This window comes from Eriocheir sinensis, chromosome 29 (assembly GCF_024679095.1).
Source record: "Eriocheir sinensis breed Jianghai 21 chromosome 29, ASM2467909v1, whole genome shotgun sequence".
In the NCBI taxonomy this organism is placed as follows: Eukaryota; Metazoa; Arthropoda; class Malacostraca; order Decapoda; family Varunidae; genus Eriocheir; species Eriocheir sinensis.
This window is the reverse complement of record NC_066537.1, coordinates 5,479,768-5,497,814: the sequence shown is the minus strand read 5'-3', so window position 1 is coordinate 5,497,814 and position 18,047 is coordinate 5,479,768. Positions and strand designations below refer to the sequence as shown.

Genomic DNA, 18,047 nt, shown 5'->3' with positions numbered 1-18,047 from the left:
ACTCACCCATGGGCGGTCGGGGGTGGGCTGGCAGGTGCTATGTGCTGTGGGTCCCAGGCACTCCAGATGGTAGTAGTTACGGCAGTCGGAGCATCTGAGGAGGGAGTCTGCCCCGGGCGCCCCACACACATGGCACACAGCACACCTCCGGCATATCCAAAACACCTCCTCCGCCTCAGACTCCGGGCCCTCGCCATCCTCCAGGCAGTACGGGTGGATGCCCTCACAGCACCAGGCACAGTACAGCAGCTGAGGGACACAGGGTAGCATTATTAACCCCCTGAATGTGGATTACCTACCAGAAGACCTCACCAAGCTACAGGAATGGAACAAAAAGTGGCTGCAACAATTCAATGAAGAAAAATGTAAAGTCCTGCACCTTGGGAGGGGATATCCAGCACACCAATACCACATGGGAAACACTCCACTATCCACCACAGGGGCAGAGAAAGACCTGGGAGTGTATGTTACCTGGCTACCAGTGAAGGGATATCCAGAAACACTCCACTATCCACCACAGAGGCTGAGAAAGACCTTACCAGGCTACCAGTGAAGGGATATCCAGCACACCAATACCACGTGGGAAACACTCCACTATCCACCACAGAGGCTGAGAAAGACCTGGGAGTGTATGTTACCAGGCTACCAGTGAAGGGATATCCAGCACACCAATACCACATGGGAAACACTCCACTATCCACCACAGAGGCAGAGAAAGGCCTGGGAGTGTATGTTACCAGGCTACCAGTGAAGGGATATCCAGCACACCAATACCACATGGGAAACACTCCACTATCCACCACAGAGGCAGAGAAAGACCTGGGAGTGTATGTTACCAGGCTACCAGTGAAGGTCAAATCCATGCCAATCGCAGCGGACGGGTTAAACCTTTGGCAGACTATCACCACCCTTACCCACCTGCTCCTTGCCGAGTGAGCCGCAGCGGAAGCAGAGTATCTGGGGGTGGAGCGGCGAGGCGGTGGTGACGGGGTAGCCGGTCAGCATCATCTCGTCTGCGTCGTAGCCTTGCCAGTAGTCGATGTTGACCAGAGCGCCCGGCACGAACTGCTTCCCTGCGGCGATGTCCCCACGGTCCTGAAACAACATGAGACAAGGAACTGTTAGCCAAGGACGACCTCAAGAAATATGTTTAGTCAAGCTTAATCTCAAGAAGCCTATATTAAGAACGGTGAACCTCAAGGAACCTGTGCTAACCCCTTGACTGTGATTTCCTGCCAGAAGACTTCACCAAGCTATAGGAATGGACCAAAAAGTGGCTGCTACAATTCAATGAGGCAGAGAAGGACCTGGGAGTGTATGTTACCAGGCTACCAGTGAAGGGATATCCAGCACACCAATACCACATGGGAAACACTCCACTATCCACCACAGAGGCAAAGGACCTGGGACTAAATGTTACCAGGCTACCAATGAAGGGATATCCAGCACACCAATACCACATGGGAAACACTCTACTATCCACCACAGAGGCAGAGAAAGACCTGGGAGTGTATGTTAGCAGGCTACCAGTGAAGGGATATCCAGCACACCAATACAACATGGGAAACACTCCACTATCCACCACAGAGGCAGAGAAGGACCTAGGAGAGTATGTTACCAGGCTACTAGTGAAGACAAAACCCGTGCCAATCGCAGTGGACGGGTTAAAGATGGTGGACCTCAAGAAACCTACATTAAGCATAGTAAACCTCTCTTATGGTCACTCTATTCTATTTTCTTCTATAGGAGCAGTGTTTAGTGGGTCTTTGGTGTTTGTTTATGCCTTTTAACTCCTTCCTTTGCTATAGAAATAAGAGAAACAGAGAGAGAGTCACCTTTTGATCTGGCTGCGTTCGGGTCATCTGCCGAGGGATGAAGACTCCCCCGGCCTTCTCCTGCTGTAGGGACTTGGCCGTGCTGTCGCTCTCTCCCTCCCCAACCTCTGTCTTCTCCTCCAGCACCTTCAGGTTCAACAGTGACCCCTTGCGTAGGTCCTTGTTGTGGGTGTTGGCGCTGGGGGACGTAGATGCCATGGTGGTGACGGTGGTGGTGGTGGTGCAGATGGTGGTGATGGGTATGATCTTCCCCACCAACTCCTGCGTGCCCCCGGACTTGATGGAGGACAGTCTCGGGTTCTGACACTTCCGCATGCTGAAGAATGGAGACACGGGATTTTAACTGAACCTTATTCTTTTTGTGTGTGTGTGTGTGTTGAGTGAGTGAGTGGGCAAGGGTGGGTGTGTGAACCTTAGTCAGTCAGCCAGTCCGATATTCAGTTAGTTCAGAGTAGCTTTCAATGTATTAAGGTCAGTCAGTCAGATATTCAGTCAGTTCAGAGTAGCTTTCAATGTATTAAGGTCAGTCAGTCAGATATTCAGTCAGTTCAGAGTAGCTTTCAATGTATCAAGGTCAGTCAGTCAGATATTCAGTCAGTTCAGGGTAGCTTTCAATGTATTAAGGTCAGTCAGTCAGATATTCAGTCAGTTCAGAGTAGCTTTCAATGTATTAAGGTCAGTCAGTCAGATATTCAGTCAGTTCAGGGTAGCTTTCAATGTATTAAGGTCAGTCAGTCAGATATTCAGTCAGTTCAGAGTAGCTTTCAATGTATTAAGGTCAGTCAGTCAGATATTCAGTCAGTTCAGAGTAGCTTTCAATGTATTAAGGTCAGTCAGTCAGATATTCAGTCAGTTCAGGGTAGCTTTCAAGGTATTAAGGTCAGTCAGTCAGATATTCAGTCAGTTCAGGGTAGCTTTCAATGTATTAAGGTCAGTCAGTCAGATATTCAGTCAGTTCAGGGTAGCTTTCAATGTATTAAGGTCAGTCAGTCAGATATTCAGTCAGTTCAGGGTAGCTTTCAATGTATTAAGGTCAGTCAGTCAGATATTCAGTCAGTTCAGATATTCAGTCAGTTCAGGGTGATATTCAGTCAGTTCAGGGTAGCTTTCAATGTATTAAGGTCAGTCAGTAAGTCAGATATTCAGTCAGTTCAGGGTAGCTTGCAATGTGTTAAGGTCAGTCAGTAAGTCAGCAAAGTGAGGTCATTCTTTGTTGATTTATACCATAAGGCGCTGGCTATCATGTGTTTGAGGATAACCTAAACTTAACCTAACATAACAAAACCCCAAACAGTCACTATAGGCCTTCACTCAGAAAATTTATATATGCTTCCTCACTAATGAGACTTTCTATACAACAAAGTGAGGTCATTCTTTGTTGATTTGTACCATACTGTGCTGGCTATCATGAGTTTGAAGATAACTTAAACTTAACCTAACATACCCTATCGAAACCCTAAACAGTTACTATAGGCCTTCACTCAGAAAATTCATATATGCTTCCTCACTAATGAGACTTTCTATACAACAAAGTGAGGTCATTCTTTGTTGATTTGTACCATACTGTGCTGGCTATCATGAGTTTGAAGATAACTTAAACTGAACCTAACATACCCTATCGAAACCCTAAACAGTTACTTTAGGCCTTCACTCAGAAAATTCATATATGCTTCCTCACTAATGAGACTTTCTATACAACAAAGTGAGGTCATTCTTTGTTGATTTGTACCATACTGTGCTGGCTATCATGTGTTCAAAGATACCCTAAACTTAACCTATCACAACCCCACACAGTTACTACAGGTCTTGACTCGGAAAATTCGTATATGCTACCTTACTTATGAGACTTTCTATACAACAAGGCGGTCGTTTTTTTGTAAATTTATGCTATAGGTGTCTGGAAACCAAACCATGTGTTAAGAGTAGCTTTCTATGTATTCAGTCAGACAGTAATATATTCCCTTAGTTTAGAGTAGCTTCCACTAACTATGAGCCATCCACAGCTGTTGAAACTGAAGTTGGAAGGTTTCGTTTAGTCGGCGCAACATCTGTGGTCATGTGCTGGAGAGAGACAGAAGGGGAAGGAATCATAGGAGAAGGGACACAACCCCCGATTAAAAGCTACCTGGTACCCATTCACTTCTGGGTGGACAGTGGTGTAGGGTATCGGAAAAGCCGCCCAAAATTTTCCCCTGCGGTGTTGAAACAAGCCTATGTGATGAAAAGAAAGGTAGTAGTACTCACATGCATGGCTTCTTCTTGGTGCCCGGGCCGCCATACTTCTTCATGTCCAGACAGTTTGAACACTTGAGGCAGTTCGGTGTGGTGCATCCCGGACACTTGCTGCACCACTGGGTCTTGCGGAGGCCCTGTGGGGAGGGAAGGTGTTCTCAGCTACCCTCTTACCTCTCTAACATTATTACAACTTATTGTTTTCTCTTTAATGCCTTGACTGCAAATTTCCTACCAGAAGACCTCACCAAGCTACAGGAGTGGAACAAAAACTGGCTGCTACAATTCAATGAAGAAAAATGTTAAGTCCTGCACCTTGGGAGGGGATATCCAGCACACCAATACCACATGGGAAACACTCCACTATCCACCACAGAGGCAGAGAAAGACCTGGGAGTGTATGTTACCAGGCTACCAGTGAAGGGATATCCAGCACACCAATACCACATGGGAAACACTCCACTATCCACCACAGAGGCAGAGAAAGACCTGGGAGTGTATGTTACCAGACTACCAGTGAAGGGATATCCAGCACACCAATACCACATGGGAAACACTCCACTATCCACCACAGAGGCAGAGAAAGACCTGGGAGTGTATGTTACCAGGCTACCAGTGAAGGGATATCCAGCACACCAATACCACATGGGAAACACTCCACTATCCACCACAGAGGCAGAGAAAGACCTGGGAGTGTATGTTACCAGGCTACCAGTGAAGGGATATCCAGCACACCAGTAATACATGGGAAACACTCCACTATCCACCACAGAGGCAGAGAAAGACCTGGGAGTGTATGTTACCAGGCTACCAGTGAAGGGATATCCAGCACACCAGTATCACATGGGAAACACTCCACTATCCACCACAGAGGCAGAGAAAGACCTGGGAGTGTATGTTACCAGGCTACCAGTGAAGAGATATCCAGCACACCAAAACCACATGGGAAACACTCCACTATCCACCACAGAGGCAGAGAAAGACCTGGCAGTGTATGTTACCAGGCTACCAGTGAAGGTCAAATCCGTGCCAATCGCAGCGGACGGGTTAATAGTTGTCTCTCTCCCCCCAACCCACCTTGCTGCTGGTGGTGGTGGTGGTGGTGACGACAATCTTCCTCTTCTGGTCCCCCTTCAGCTTGGGCGCCACGCTGCTGCCGTTCGCTGCGTCCTCCTCCTTCTTGGGTGAGGGGAAGACGGCCCGGGTGATGCGCAAGACCTGGAAGAGGCCAAGACCTGACTCACACCTGGACCTCACCAAGACACTTATGGAGCCACGGCTGATGCTTAGTCTTGGGCCTCAGGCTGGGCCCAAATACAGATTAACAGCAGGCCGGCCTTAAAGAGCAAATATAACATCCTGACAAAAGGGAGTTGGTGTACCTGAGCCTGGCTGCGGCAGACGTGTTTGACGCGCGGCCCCCCGGCCTCGTCCAGCAGCTCCTCCCCGTCCTCCGTCTCGGACTTGACATCGGCGGCCAGGCCCAGGACGGGCTTCACCTCCTGTATGGTGATGGCGATGTTCTTGCCCCCCTTGCTGGGCAGCACCAGCTTGCGGCCATCCTCCTGGAAGGGCTGCAGGCAGGAGGAAGGCTTGCCTGAGTTGTAGTAGGGCACGGCCGCTGCCGCGTCCTCTGCCAAGTCCTCCAGCCTGCCCCGGCCGCCCACCGCCCTCAGGTACTTGACGGGGCGGGACATATGCCGCCGCCCCTCCTCCCCCGACCCCCACGAGTCCTCCGAGGTCTTGACGAAGGCGTCGCTGTCAGAGAACTCGCTGGTCTCAGAGGACTGTGTGGAGGTGGAGGTGAGCAGGGCCGTGGCGTCCCTGCCTGCCGCCGCCGCCGCCGCCACCAGGCCGGAGGTTCTGTGCAGCAGTAGGGGGAAGTAGTGGTCCAGGTCCACGCGGGGCCGGCCAGCCTTCTTGAAGTAGGCGCTCAGCTCTATCCTGGAGCGGAAGGACTGTCCGTCGGGGCTGCGCAGCAGGGCCACGCGCCCCTCGCCGCGCTCATTCCAGCGGATCTTGCGTGTCCAGCCCTGCCCAAAGCGATGTGTCTCGTACTTCTTGGACTTCTGTGGCTTGGCCACCTTCAGCGCCGGCACCCTGAAGGCACCGCCCTCCCCCTCGGACATGCTGGGTGAGGTCATCACCCTGGACTTGTCGTCAGTCATGTCGTAGTCCACCAGGCTGTCAGACTCGAGTTCGGCCGCGTCCTCTTCGCCTTCCTGGCCGGACAACTTTCCCTGAGTCATGTCTGACGGCTTCCTGGAGTCCGCCAGCGGCCGAGTCTCCAAGCTCTTGTTCTCCAGAAGCGGAGGCTGCTCCTCCTTGACGGCCAGGACCTTCATGTTCTTGAAGCGCTTGCCTCGCTTCTTTATTTTCTTCCTGACTGGCTTCATCTTGATGACCTTCTTGGGGATCTTCAGCACTATTTTGGCGGCAGGCTTGGCCTCGGCGACCCTGGGCACCGCCACGGGCTCGGCGGGCTGCGGGGGGACGGGACTGACCCGCTCTGCCGCCCTCTTGAGCTTCTTGCCCAGCGAGGCCTTGGTGCCGCCACTCCTACTGTCCTCGGCGGTGGCGGTGGGCTCCTGCCTGCCGGCCTCGGGGGTGGCCGCCATGTCCTGTTCCTGTGTTGTCTTTTTGTGTTTTTTACCTGAGAGCTTCCCGTTCTTGGCCTCCTTGGCAGCCACAGCATCTTTCGGGCTTCCCTGAGGACTGCTTGGAGTCTTGGCGGCGGTGCTGGGCTGGGGCGGGGTGGCCAAGGAGCCGTTGGTGCCAAACAGTGGAGGACTGTCCACCACTTTTGATTTCCTGGACCTGCTCCTGGAGAACGCCTTGGAGAAGGTCTGCACACTGCCGGCCTTGCGCTGTTCAGACTCACTCTCCGTGGTGTCCGTCAGGCTGGTGTCCTCCTTCACCCTTGGCGCCAGCAGCAACCTGCCCCTGGAGGGCGGCACCTTCTGCTTGGTCCTGTCCCCGCCCCCCGGCTCTGTGGCTGCAGCCCCGCCCGGGAACTCACCCCCCTGGCCCTGCGCCCGGCCCGCCTTGGCCTGGGGCTCCTTGGCCTTGCTGAGGTGCGAGGGCCGGATGAACTTGTTCCTGGGCCGGTCTGTCTCGCACTCTGAGCACGGCTCTGAGCTAGAAACGGGCTCGGTGCTGGAGGAGCCGGAGGTGTCACTGGAGCTGGGCAGTGAGGCGTCTGACAGGCCGGTCACAACGGGGAAGTACTTGTGGATGTCATCCACCTTGCCGATGTGGGTGAAGTAGGCACTCAGCTCCCGCCTGGACCGGAAGGTGCGGCCGTCCGGGCTGTATACGTAGGTGTCGAACCGGTCGCCGGCCGACCGCCACTTGATCCGCCGTGTCCAGCCGCCAGGCAGTGTGGTCATCACCACCTTGCCCCGGGAGCCCCCAGTGGTGCTGGGGGTGGAGGTCTTGCTACGCGCCTCTGTGCCCTGCCCTGCCATGGGGCTGCTGCCCCCCCCGCCGCCGCTGCTGTTGCCAAACAGTACCCGCGCGTCGGCCCTGATGCCCTGCTTCTTGAGGAACTCCTCCAGCTTTTGTACGCTGCGGAACTTCTCGCCGCTGGGGCTCTCCACGATCACCTCCGGCCCAATCCTGCGCCGCCACCCCCCCGGCAGGTCCATCACCGAGCCAAAGGCGCCGCCCCCCCCAGGGTCGAGGGGGAGGCGCTTCATGTGGCTGGCCAGCTCGGAGTCCTTCTCCAGGGGCGGCGTGGCGCCGGCCACACTCATGCAGCGTGCCAGGCTGGTGGGGACGCGCTCCTTGAGGTGTGCCGGCAGCCGCTTCCTGAGGTGGTCGTGCAGGATGTTGTTGATGGAGCAGCAGGTCAGCACCCGATGCAGCCAGCATGCATGGCACCGCTCTTCCTCTGCCTCCTCCCCCCCCAGCTGGCACTCCTGCCCACTGCTGCTGCTGCTGCCACCCAGGCACTCCACCACCTCCTTGGGCCCTGAGCTGACTTTGTTGAGGAAGGCGCTGCATGCCGTGCAGAACAGCACGCCAAACTTGGTGAAGTGTTCCCCGGCAATATCACAGACGGCACACTTCCCCGACACACTCCCTGCAACGGGAACACAGCAGTGAGTACACACACCACTCAAACCCTTCTTGGCAGAGAGCAGGGAGACACGAAACACCAAGACACAGACACCACCCTTTGCTGAGGAAAGTTATAGCTGGGCGGCCGATCAGACAGCGCATTGTTCCCGGCCTGGTGCTGGAGCCACATGCCCCGCCCAGGCCAGGCCAGCGTACATGTTCACTGGTTCAATACCCCTGCGCGACTCATCACTTTGGCACACCCACCACAGACCTTCCTGCTTCCTCTCCTTACCCAGCCAGCCTCCCTTCCCTAACCAATCATCTCCCTTCCCTACCCCACCTCCCTTTCCTTCCCTACCTTCATCTCCCTTACTAAACCTCCCCTTCCCTTGTTCTAGCCTCCATACAACCCCTACAACCCCCACTAGGATATAAACAGAACCTCAGGCACAAACCTCCATCACAGGTGGGAATAAACCTCTGCAGGGAGACTGGATTCCGCAACCTCTGCAGCGTCTTGTTATTGAGGTTGAGGCGAGGCTCTCGGAGGATGCTGCGGGAGAGTGCCGAGGCCGCTGGCGTGGGGGAGGTGGCGGCGGCGGCGGCAGCGGAAGTGGTGGGGGTGGAGGTGGCCAGAGCGGGGAGGAGGTCGTCAGCCTCACCCTTACCCGTGCCCTGTGGGGGGGGGGGGATTAGCTGTTTATTTTTTATTTTATTTTATTTTTTACAGGAACAGAAGCAGCTTAAAGGCAGAGAATGGTGTAGAGGTGTGTGTGTGTGAGTGTGTGTGTGTGTGTGCCCTTGTCACTCGTAAACTAATATTTGGTCCTCGGAAAATCTTAACTTAGTAGTACGAGAGTGTGTGTGTACCTATTTGTAGTATATAGGGTGTGTACTACTACTACTACTACCACTACTACTAACAAATGGTTCCTCTATAAAACATGTCAATGCTTAAAAACAAGGCACAAGTCCTTTTTATTAACCCTAGTCAGCAATGATATAAGCTGTTTACCATTATACTTTAGTGCTATGTAAAGTGTCTATTACCATTATATATTGTTACTGGTAAGGCTTTAATTCACTGCAGCACGGCACTGGGAAACAACTAACTACTCAGAAATAATATATGTATCAATTATGTATAGTATCATGGGCTATGTGTGTCAATTATGTACAGTATCAAGGGCTATGTGTCAATTATGTATAGTATCATGGGCTATGTGTGTCAATTATGTACAGTATCAAGGGCTATGTGTCAATTATGTATAGTATCATTGGCTATATGTGTCAATTATGTACAGTATCAAGGGCTATGTGTCAATTATGTATAGTATCAAGGGCTATGTGTCAATTATGTATAGTATCAAGGGCTATGTGTCAATTATGTATAGTATCATTGGCTATATGTGTCAATTATGTATAGTATCATTGGCTATATGTGTCAATTATGTACAGTATCAAGGGCTATATGTGTCAATTATGTATGGTATCATTGGCTATATGTGTCAATTATGTACAGTATCAAGGGCTATATGTGTCAATTATGTATGGTATCATTGGCTAAGTTCCTGAGCCGGGCAACACACAGCAGGCCAGGCAGTAGTCTCTCAGCAGCCCCAGCCCTGCCTCCCCCCCTCCCCATGACTCACACTCACAACACTGCCAGACTATCAGCCTTAATGTGGATGCCAGAGGTCACCACGCACAGGAACCATCACAGCCAGGGACACACACACACACACACACACTACTGTAAATATCATCAACACATACATACCCAATATCAGCTTGATCCTCTACAATCTCCATAAATATAGCAGTAACCTTTATATTCTTCTCCATAGTATTTTTTCAGCTTTTAGTTGTATCATTATTAACACACTCACACACATACATGCATACACAATTATTATGACATTCTTCAGCAGAGAATTGGAATATAAGCAATCCTTATTGCCCCATGATGCAAGACTTGTTACAGTGGAGGCACAATACTATGGTGTCCCTCAGCCTAACAGGAACCTCTCTGGCCTGAGCCTGGCTGAGGCTGCTGCCCTCACTGTGAAGCATTGTGAAGTACACAGTCTGAGCCAGTGCTGGTCCGGCCCTCCCCCCCCCCTGACTCTAGCACCCACCTTGGCCGTCTGCTTGAGCCTGTTGTCCCAGGGTGAGCGCAGCAGCTTCTCAATCTTCTCCTTGACCCTGGACTCCTTAGGGTGGCAGCGCTGCGGGGAGTCCGGTGGCTCGGCCTCCACCTCCGGCTGCGGGGGATCGGGGCGGCGCAGGAACCGCTTGGGGGGCCGGCCCACCTGGCCCTTGCATGGCCCCGTCATGGCCTCGGTGTAGATGGAGATGGTGCGACGCACGCCGTCCATGCCGGCCACCGCGTTCTCCTCATCCTGGGCCCGGGAGCGAGGTAGAGACAGGAACTGTGTGTGTGACCCGCGACCCTTGCGAGTCAGCCTGACGAGTCTCTTGGGCAGGGTGCCGCTGCCCTCCTCCCCCTCTGCCTCCCCCGCCCCTGGGCTGGTCTCGATTGGCCCCCCCGCAGCGCACATCTCCGTGATGTCGGCAAAGAGCCGCTTGTTGGGCTTGATGATGCGGGAGGAACGCACACTCATGGTGGGCAGGATGAAGCGCTTGGGGCTCTTCTCCCCCACGGCCGGCAGCGACGGCGCCTTCTTGGCTTTGGCCTTGGCAAGCAGCTTCTTGGCCAGCGCTGTCTTCACCGTGGGGGGCCGGCCACTCAGGCGGTGGTTAGCCTGCTTACGCGTCACACGGTTGCCAGCCGCCGCCACTGGCCATGGTCTGGCCCCCTGCCCCTGCGCACGCTCCTCCCCCTCCCCCCGCCGCGGCTCGTGTGAGGGGTCCTGCACCGGGGGTTCCTGAGCTGCGGCGACCACAACACTACTGCTCTCCCTCACACTCTCACTCTCTGTCCTGCCCCGGCCCCCCCCGTCCCTGGCCTCACTGGCCGCCCCCTGCACAGCACTGGTCCTCCTGAGAGTGGCCACCCCCGCCTCCTCCATTGCCACGCACACCTTCTCCAGGGACACACTCGCCTCCTCCGCCCGCTGGGCCGTCCGCTTCCCGGCCCGTGATCTAGTTGGTGGCACGTTCTTCGCCTGTCCAGCCACCCGTGCCTCTGGCTGGCATGATAAAAAACCCTCAAACTCATCTTCATCCTGAAACGGCAAAAGTGTCTTAGTAAAGCGTCTGGTCCTGAAGGGAGCTGCCCGGCACTGCCAACCTATTTGCTGCCCTGTGATGGCAGCCAGCACCAAGCAGCTCAGCACTCAGCACAGGAACACAAACACTGACCTGACCTCCCTGACACACCAATAAGCTGTGTTATAGAGGTGTCTCAGAACTTAGGTAAGACTTCATATACATCATAAATAAACATAAACCCTAACCAGTGAGTTGTAGAGAGCATTCTTATGGATTCAAAATTTTAAAACACAGCATATGTAAATTCATACACTTAAATTAATCTATAAACACATTAATGCAGTTGGTTTAACAGTTTCTCCCATGTTGTTCCCTTTGACAGCTGTGCAGAAAGCAATGCAAGCAGTTAGGTTACTTAGGCAAGCTGACTGTAGCAATGTTAGCTTCATGGCTTTTAGGGTGTTATTAATATAAGGTTAGGAAGAAGCTCATCACCTGGCAACACTATTATTACTGTTAGCATCCATGAAAGGGCACCAAGGAAAAATAAAAAGATGTATATATATATATATATACCCAAACAAAGTCCCTTCAATGAGCAAACACGAATATGAATAATGAGTGACAGTAAATCCCAGAAATGAGTTTAGCTGTAACAGAAGTGGTTATCAAGAGAGACTGGCATATTATAAATCTATTGGAAATCACACAGTTAAGCACCACAGCGAGTTGGGTGTAATTCTAGAGCAATATTAGCAAGGCAGAGAATGTTAAGCCTCATATGCCACCACCACCACCACCACCACCATGATAATACCACAACCATCACCACCACAATAATGCTACCATCACCACCACTATCATCACCACATCAAAGCACTACCATCATCATCACCACCACCATCACTGCCCTACATAAAACATCACCACACCATTCATTTACCTCTCTACTCCTGGAACCATATACCTCGCCACTCCCACTCAACTGAAATGATAAGAAAAACACACGTCCAGAGGGTGACCAGTTACCACTCCACTCCACTCCCTTCAAACTCCACCTTACGCATGACAAATGGAGTTAAGTCTGCCGTGTATGGGGTGTTCAGGACTTTATATATATTGTTTTAATGACCTTTCCCATCGGCCTTGAAAAATGGAGTCAAGTCTGCCGTGTAATGTGTTTAAACTTTTATATATTGTGTTTTAATGACCTTTCCCTCCGGCCTTGAAAAATGGAGTCAAGTCTGCCGTGTAATGCGTTTAAACTTTTATATAATGTGTTTTAATGACCTTTCCCTCCGGCCTTGAAAAATGGAGTCAAGTCTGCCATGTAATGCGTTTAAACTTTTATATAATGTGTTTTAATGACCTTTCCCTCCGGCCTTGAAAAATGGAGTCAAGTCTGCCGTGTAATGCGTTTAAACTTTTATATATTGTGTTTTAATGACCTTTCCCTCCGGCCTTGAAAAATGGAGTCAAGTCTGCCGTGTAATGCGTTTAAACTTTTATATATTGTGTTTTAATGACCTTTCCCTCCGGCCTTGATAAATGGAGTTAAGTCTGCTGTGTATTGTGTTTAGGGCTTTATATATTCTATTCTAATGACCTTACTCTTTAGGCCAAACAAGTTCAAGGTCTTCACTCCCTTCAAACTCTGCCTCAAGTATCATAAATGGAGTTAAGTCTGCTGTGTATGGTGTGTTAGGCCTTTATATATAGTTCTAATGACCTTTCTCTCTGGCCTTGAAACACTATAAGTCCAATTTCCACTCCAGTCCCTTCGGCATCACTCCAAACTCTGCCTTACATGTGATAAATGGAGTTAAGTCTGCCGCGTATGGTGTTTGAGCCTTTATATATTGTGTTCTAATGACCTTTCTCTCTAGTAGCTTGTCAAGGAAGGCCAAATAAGTTCAATGTCTCCACTCCCTTCAAACTCTGCCTTACATATGATAAATGGAGTTAAGTCTGCCATATATGGTGTTTGGGGCTTTATATATTGTGTTCTAATGACCTTTCTTTCTAGTAGCTTGTCAAGGAAGGCCAAATAAGTTCAACGTCTCCACTCCCTTCAAACTCTGCCTTAAGTATCATAAATGGAGTTAAGTCTGCCATATATGGTGTTTGGGGCTTTATATATTGTGTTCTAATGACCTTTCTCTCTAGTAGCTTGTCAAGGAAGGCCAAATAAGTTCAACGTCTCCACTCCCTTCAAACTCTGCCTTAAGTATCATAAATGGAGTTAAGTCTGCCATATACGGTGTTTGGGGCTTTATATATTGTGTTCTAATGAGTCATGACCTTTCTCTCTAGTAGCTTGTCAAGGAAGGCCAAATAAGTTCAAAGTCTCCACTCTCTTCAAACCTTGCCTTCTGTATAATAACTAAGGTCAAGGCTGCCATGTGCGGTATCCCGACCTTTAATCAGTGTTCTAATGACCTTTCTCTCTAGTAGCTTGTCAAAGAAGGCCAAATAAGTTCAAGGTCTCCACTCCCTTCAAACCTTGCCTTACGTAGAATAACCAAGGTCAAGACTGTCATGTATGGTGTCCTGACCTTTAATCACTGTGTTTTAATGACCTTTCCATCTGCTAGCCCGCCAAAGAAGGCCAAATAAGTTCAAGGTCTCCACTCCCTTCAAACCTTGCCTTACGTAGAATAACCAAGGTCAAGACTGCCGTGTGTGGTGTCCTGACCTTTAATCACTGTGTTTTAATGACCTTTCCCTCTGCTAGCCCGCCAAGGAAGGCCAAATAAGTTCAAGGTCTCCACTCCCTTCAAACCTTGCCTTACGTAGAATAACCAAGGTCAAGACTGCCGTGTGTGGTGTCCTGACCTTTAATCACTGTGTTTTAATGACCTTTCCCTCTGCTAACCCACCAAGGAAGGCCAAATAAGTTCAAGGTCTCCACTCCCTTCAAACCTTGCCTTACGTACAATAATTAAGATCAAGACTGCCGTGTGTGGTGTCTCGACCTTTAATCACTGTTTTAATGACCTTTCCCTCTGCTAACCCACCAAGGAAGGCCAAATAAGTTCAAGGTCTCCACTCCCTTCAAACCTTGCCTTACGTATAATAATTATGGTCAAGACTGCCGTGTGTGGTGTCCCGACCTTTAATCACTGTGTTTTAATGACCTTTCCCTCTGCTAACCCGCCAAGGAAGGCCAAACAAGTTCAAGGTCTCCACTCCCTTCAAACCTTGCCTTACGTATAATAATTATGGTCAAGACTGCCGTGTGTGGTGTCCCGACCTTTAATCACTGTGTTTTAATGACCTTTCCCTCTGCTACCCCGCCAAGGAAGGCCAAACACCAAGTCCAAGGTCCCCAACTTGGTGCCACCCAGCCAAACAAACACAGACAGACAGACTTTTGCCACGGTGTTTTAGGCGTGACAGGCGCCCCCGCAGCCTCCCCGGGGCAGCCCAGCACAGGCGAGGTTCCCCGGGGGCACGCATACCCATGAGTTGGCAGAATGCGTAACGAGAGGCGGCGTTAAAGGCTAAAATGATTTGCGTATTAGATGGAGGCTGGACGGGCAGGAGGCTGTGTGGCTGAAGTGGCGCCCTTCCCGCCCTCAGCCTCCTGCCCGCCCACGCCCTCCACTCCCTGCACGCCCCCGGGAACAGGTCAGGCCACAGGGGGCGGCCAGGAAGGGATTATATTGCATGCTATTGATGGAGGCTGGTGTGGCTAGTGGCGCCCATCCCGCCCTCAGCCTCCTGCCCGCCCGCGCCCCCAGGAGCGCCCACCACTCCCTGCACGCCCCCGGGAGCAGGGCAAGCCACAGGGGCACGCAGGGTCAGCCAGGAGGGGATTATATTGCATGCTATTGATTGCATTGGCTGGAGTTGGCGCCATGTTGCTGGTGGCGGGCAGCTCACCTCGTCCGAGTCCCCGAATATCTGCGTAAAGAGGTCCAGGCCCTTGCGTATCCTGCGGGTGTACAGCTCCTCGGGCGTGTGGGCGGCAGGACTCCCTCGAAATCGGACTCTCTTTCTGGTGTTGAGTTTTAAAGCTTTGCCGGGGAATCTGAATTTCGCCATGGTCACCTCCGGGGCCGCGGGAACACTGAGGCGCCGCGCCGCTCCTCACCCGCTCCGCCCCGCGTGGGAAAAACTGTGACCACGGTTCCAACGATGCTTCCCCGCCTCTCCACCACATTCCCCGCCGCCCATACACTCTGTTAGACAATAAACTCGCTAGAGTAGAGCCTTCCGAGCACGGCAGGTTAAGCATCTAGTGATCTACGCAGGCATCTTGTTGCAACGCCCAAATCCGCATCTTTTAAGAGAGTGTGTCATGCGATGGAGTGCAAGGGTCGGCGCAGGAGCCCGCCAAACTGCGGCGGCTGGGGGCGGGGGGCCTTGGGGCTCACCAGGGGCCGCAACAACCTCCAGCCTCCACCTCCTGTCACAACTGGTATCAGAGCGAGGGAAAAAAAAATAAAGGGCGAATTAACCGCCCTGCAAGATGAGACCGAGTCATCCCCCGCACCAGACAAGATGCTGCTCACGTGCGAGTGTTTGTAAACAATCTTTCCACAAACGTTTGCAATGTGTTTCAGCGGAAAGAAACGCGTTTTATTTCGCACCAGGTGACGCAACCTTGCATCAGCGTTGGCGTGTCAGGTCATGTTTCGCCCTGAACAAAGGCGTCCTGAGGCCTGCAGGGCTGGACAGCGGCGGGCATCCCTGCAGCGCCTCCTGCCTGCCGCGTCCGTGCATTCCTCGCCGCCAATAACAAACGTTTATCGCCTCAAAATGTAAACACAATAAACGTTTTTCGGGCGTTGTCATGCTCGCACGCCAGACACACCGCCCATAGCTGTCCAGGGGCCGCAAAGTTATGTTTCCGAAGTTTTAATACGATGGCAAATTAATACTGAATATCGCTGACCAACACACACACACACACACACACATGGCATCAATCAGAGGTGACAAAATGGGGGCCATATGTACACGCTTGACTCACTCCTACAAAAGCTACACAATAATAAATAAGAACACACAGGCATATATGTACAGAAGTAATAGGAGTTCTAACACGTAGAGTGGACGTGGCCCTTGCTAAGCGTACAGGTCACGGAGTTAAGGCGGCGGGTTGGGTCAATATTGCGCCTGTATCAAGGAACTCAGTACCTGCACGTCATGACACCTGCAGTTCACCTGTAATTACGTATACCTTCAGGCAGCCACCCCGCCTCCTCCTCCTCCTACTCCTCCTCGCCCCTCGCGCCTCGCCCGCCTGGCTAATCCCTCCCCAGTGTATATATAGACAAGTAATACGCGACGGCAAGAATAGTGTTTGAGCGTGATAATTATAGACTTGAACACCATGTAGCTAGAAGGGGGAGCTGCCTTGCCGTGCTGTAACCCCCCCCCCCCCCCTTTGCTCTCTACCTCCTTTCTTCGTCATTTCTCTTCTCTCTTTCCTCATCATGTCTTCCTCACCTCACTCACGCATTCTCTCACTCTTCCCTGATTCTCTCGTTCCCCCCCCCCCCCCCCACACACACATGCACACAGCCTGACGAAATATATAGTTCTTATAAGTTCAGGAAAAAAAGAACGTGGATAACAGAAAATCATGCGGAGCCTTGAGGTCATTTTTTTTAGGATTCGAACGTGTACTACTACTACTACTACTACTACTACTACTACTACTATTACTATATACTACTACTACTACTACTACTACTACTGCTCCAAGATTACAGGAGCATAATTCATTAATGCTCTGACCCAGGAAGCGTAAAACATCTTGGGAACAGACACCCTAAACCACGTCGATCCACGAGGCCCCTATATTTAGCTAGACGCCTTCACACCTAGAGGGGACACGCTGAGGTCGAGGAAGATCACGAACACTCCTAAGACAGTGGTTATAATTAAAGGTCGAGGAAGATCACGAACACTCCTAAGACAGTGGTTATAATTAAAGGTCGAGGAAGATCACGAACACTCCTAAGACAGTGGTTATAATTAAAGGTCGAGGAAGATCACGAACACTCCTAAGACAGTGGTTATAATTAAAGGTCGAGGAAGATCACGAACACTCCTAAGACGAAGATCACGAACACTCCTAAGACAGTTATAATTAAAGGTCGAGGAAGATCACGAACACTCCTAAGACAGTGGTTATAATTAAAGGTCGAGGAAGATCACGAACACTCCTAAGACAGTGGTTATAATTAAAGGTCGAGGAAGATCACGAACACTCCTAAGACAGTGGTTATAACGCTCCTTCCTCTCATATTACTATTTAAATGGCCGAAGAGGAGACCAATCGCTTTCTAATGAGTATTTGTATAGATTCATGGCACAGAAGAATGATCAGGCCATACCAGAGGGGTCACAAAATTACCTCTGCAGATGCTCCCAACTCCTAAGAAAGCCTTGCAAATGTGTGTGTGAGATGTTTAATAATACTTCAGACCATGCTGGGCACCTCGATATATTGTATTATGTAATGTAGTGCAAGGCTACATGTATCTTAAGTCGTATAGTTAGTACAAGGCAAGCGATATGCGGTCATCTGAAATTGAGTCTTTAATACATCATCTGAACACATATAAAGACACTAGTTCCATTTTAATTAAGTTTAGAGATCGTATATAGCAAAGTTCCTAGTTCGTAAGCGTAAAGAAAAATAGGCCTACAGCAATATAGTTTTCATTATTAGAGAACGAAACTACATCCTCGAAGCAATAGATGTATAGTTTTCATTACAGAGCG

At 51.0% G+C, this 18,047-nt stretch overlaps 1 protein-coding gene and 2 long non-coding RNA genes across 11 annotated transcripts in view; 1 reads left to right on the top strand and 2 right to left on the bottom strand.

The window, feature by feature from the left end:
• The window catches only part of LOC127004851 (uncharacterized), a 44,244-nt gene extending 28,607 nt beyond the window's left edge, over positions 1-15,637 (bottom strand). For 5 of the 6 annotated variants that reach the window (XR_007758058.1, XR_007758061.1, XR_007758059.1 and 2 more), the window contains exons 1-10: positions 15,192-15,637; positions 12,250-12,291; positions 10,271-11,320; positions 8,588-8,807; positions 5,450-8,151; positions 5,145-5,285; positions 4,080-4,204; positions 1,836-2,151; positions 919-1,095; positions 7-249 (exon numbers count right to left, since the gene is read on the bottom strand). Coding sequence is in view for 2 of the 6 variants with exons in the window: in XM_050873028.1 (XP_050728985.1) it covers positions 7-249; positions 919-1,095; positions 1,836-2,151; positions 4,080-4,204; positions 5,145-5,285; positions 5,450-8,151; positions 8,588-8,807; positions 10,271-11,320; positions 12,250-12,291; positions 15,192-15,353 (5,178 nt within the window). In the remaining 4 variants the exon portion in view is untranslated. The remainder of the gene's footprint in view (positions 1-6; positions 250-918; positions 1,096-1,835; positions 2,152-4,079; positions 4,205-5,144; positions 5,286-5,449; positions 8,152-8,587; positions 8,808-10,270; positions 11,321-12,249; positions 12,292-15,191) is intronic. The other variant, XM_050873030.1, reaches the window with a different exon arrangement.
• On the top strand, positions 2,172-2,891 carry LOC127004857 (uncharacterized). Of its 4 annotated transcripts, XR_007758064.1 has the most exons (4): positions 2,172-2,306; positions 2,409-2,459; positions 2,511-2,561; positions 2,715-2,891. It is a non-coding gene; the product is annotated as an uncharacterized LOC127004857 (long non-coding RNA). The 4 variants fall into 4 exon arrangements; XR_007758066.1 differs by lacking the exon at positions 2,511-2,561; XR_007758063.1 differs by having other exon boundaries at positions 2,409-2,561.
• Positions 13,619-15,185, bottom strand: LOC127004858 (uncharacterized). The gene is made up of 3 exons (XR_007758067.1): positions 14,420-15,185; positions 14,229-14,281; positions 13,619-14,088 (listed from the first exon to the last, which is right to left on the bottom strand). It is a non-coding gene; the product is annotated as an uncharacterized LOC127004858 (long non-coding RNA).
• Positions 15,638-18,047: the final 2,410 nt, after the last annotated feature.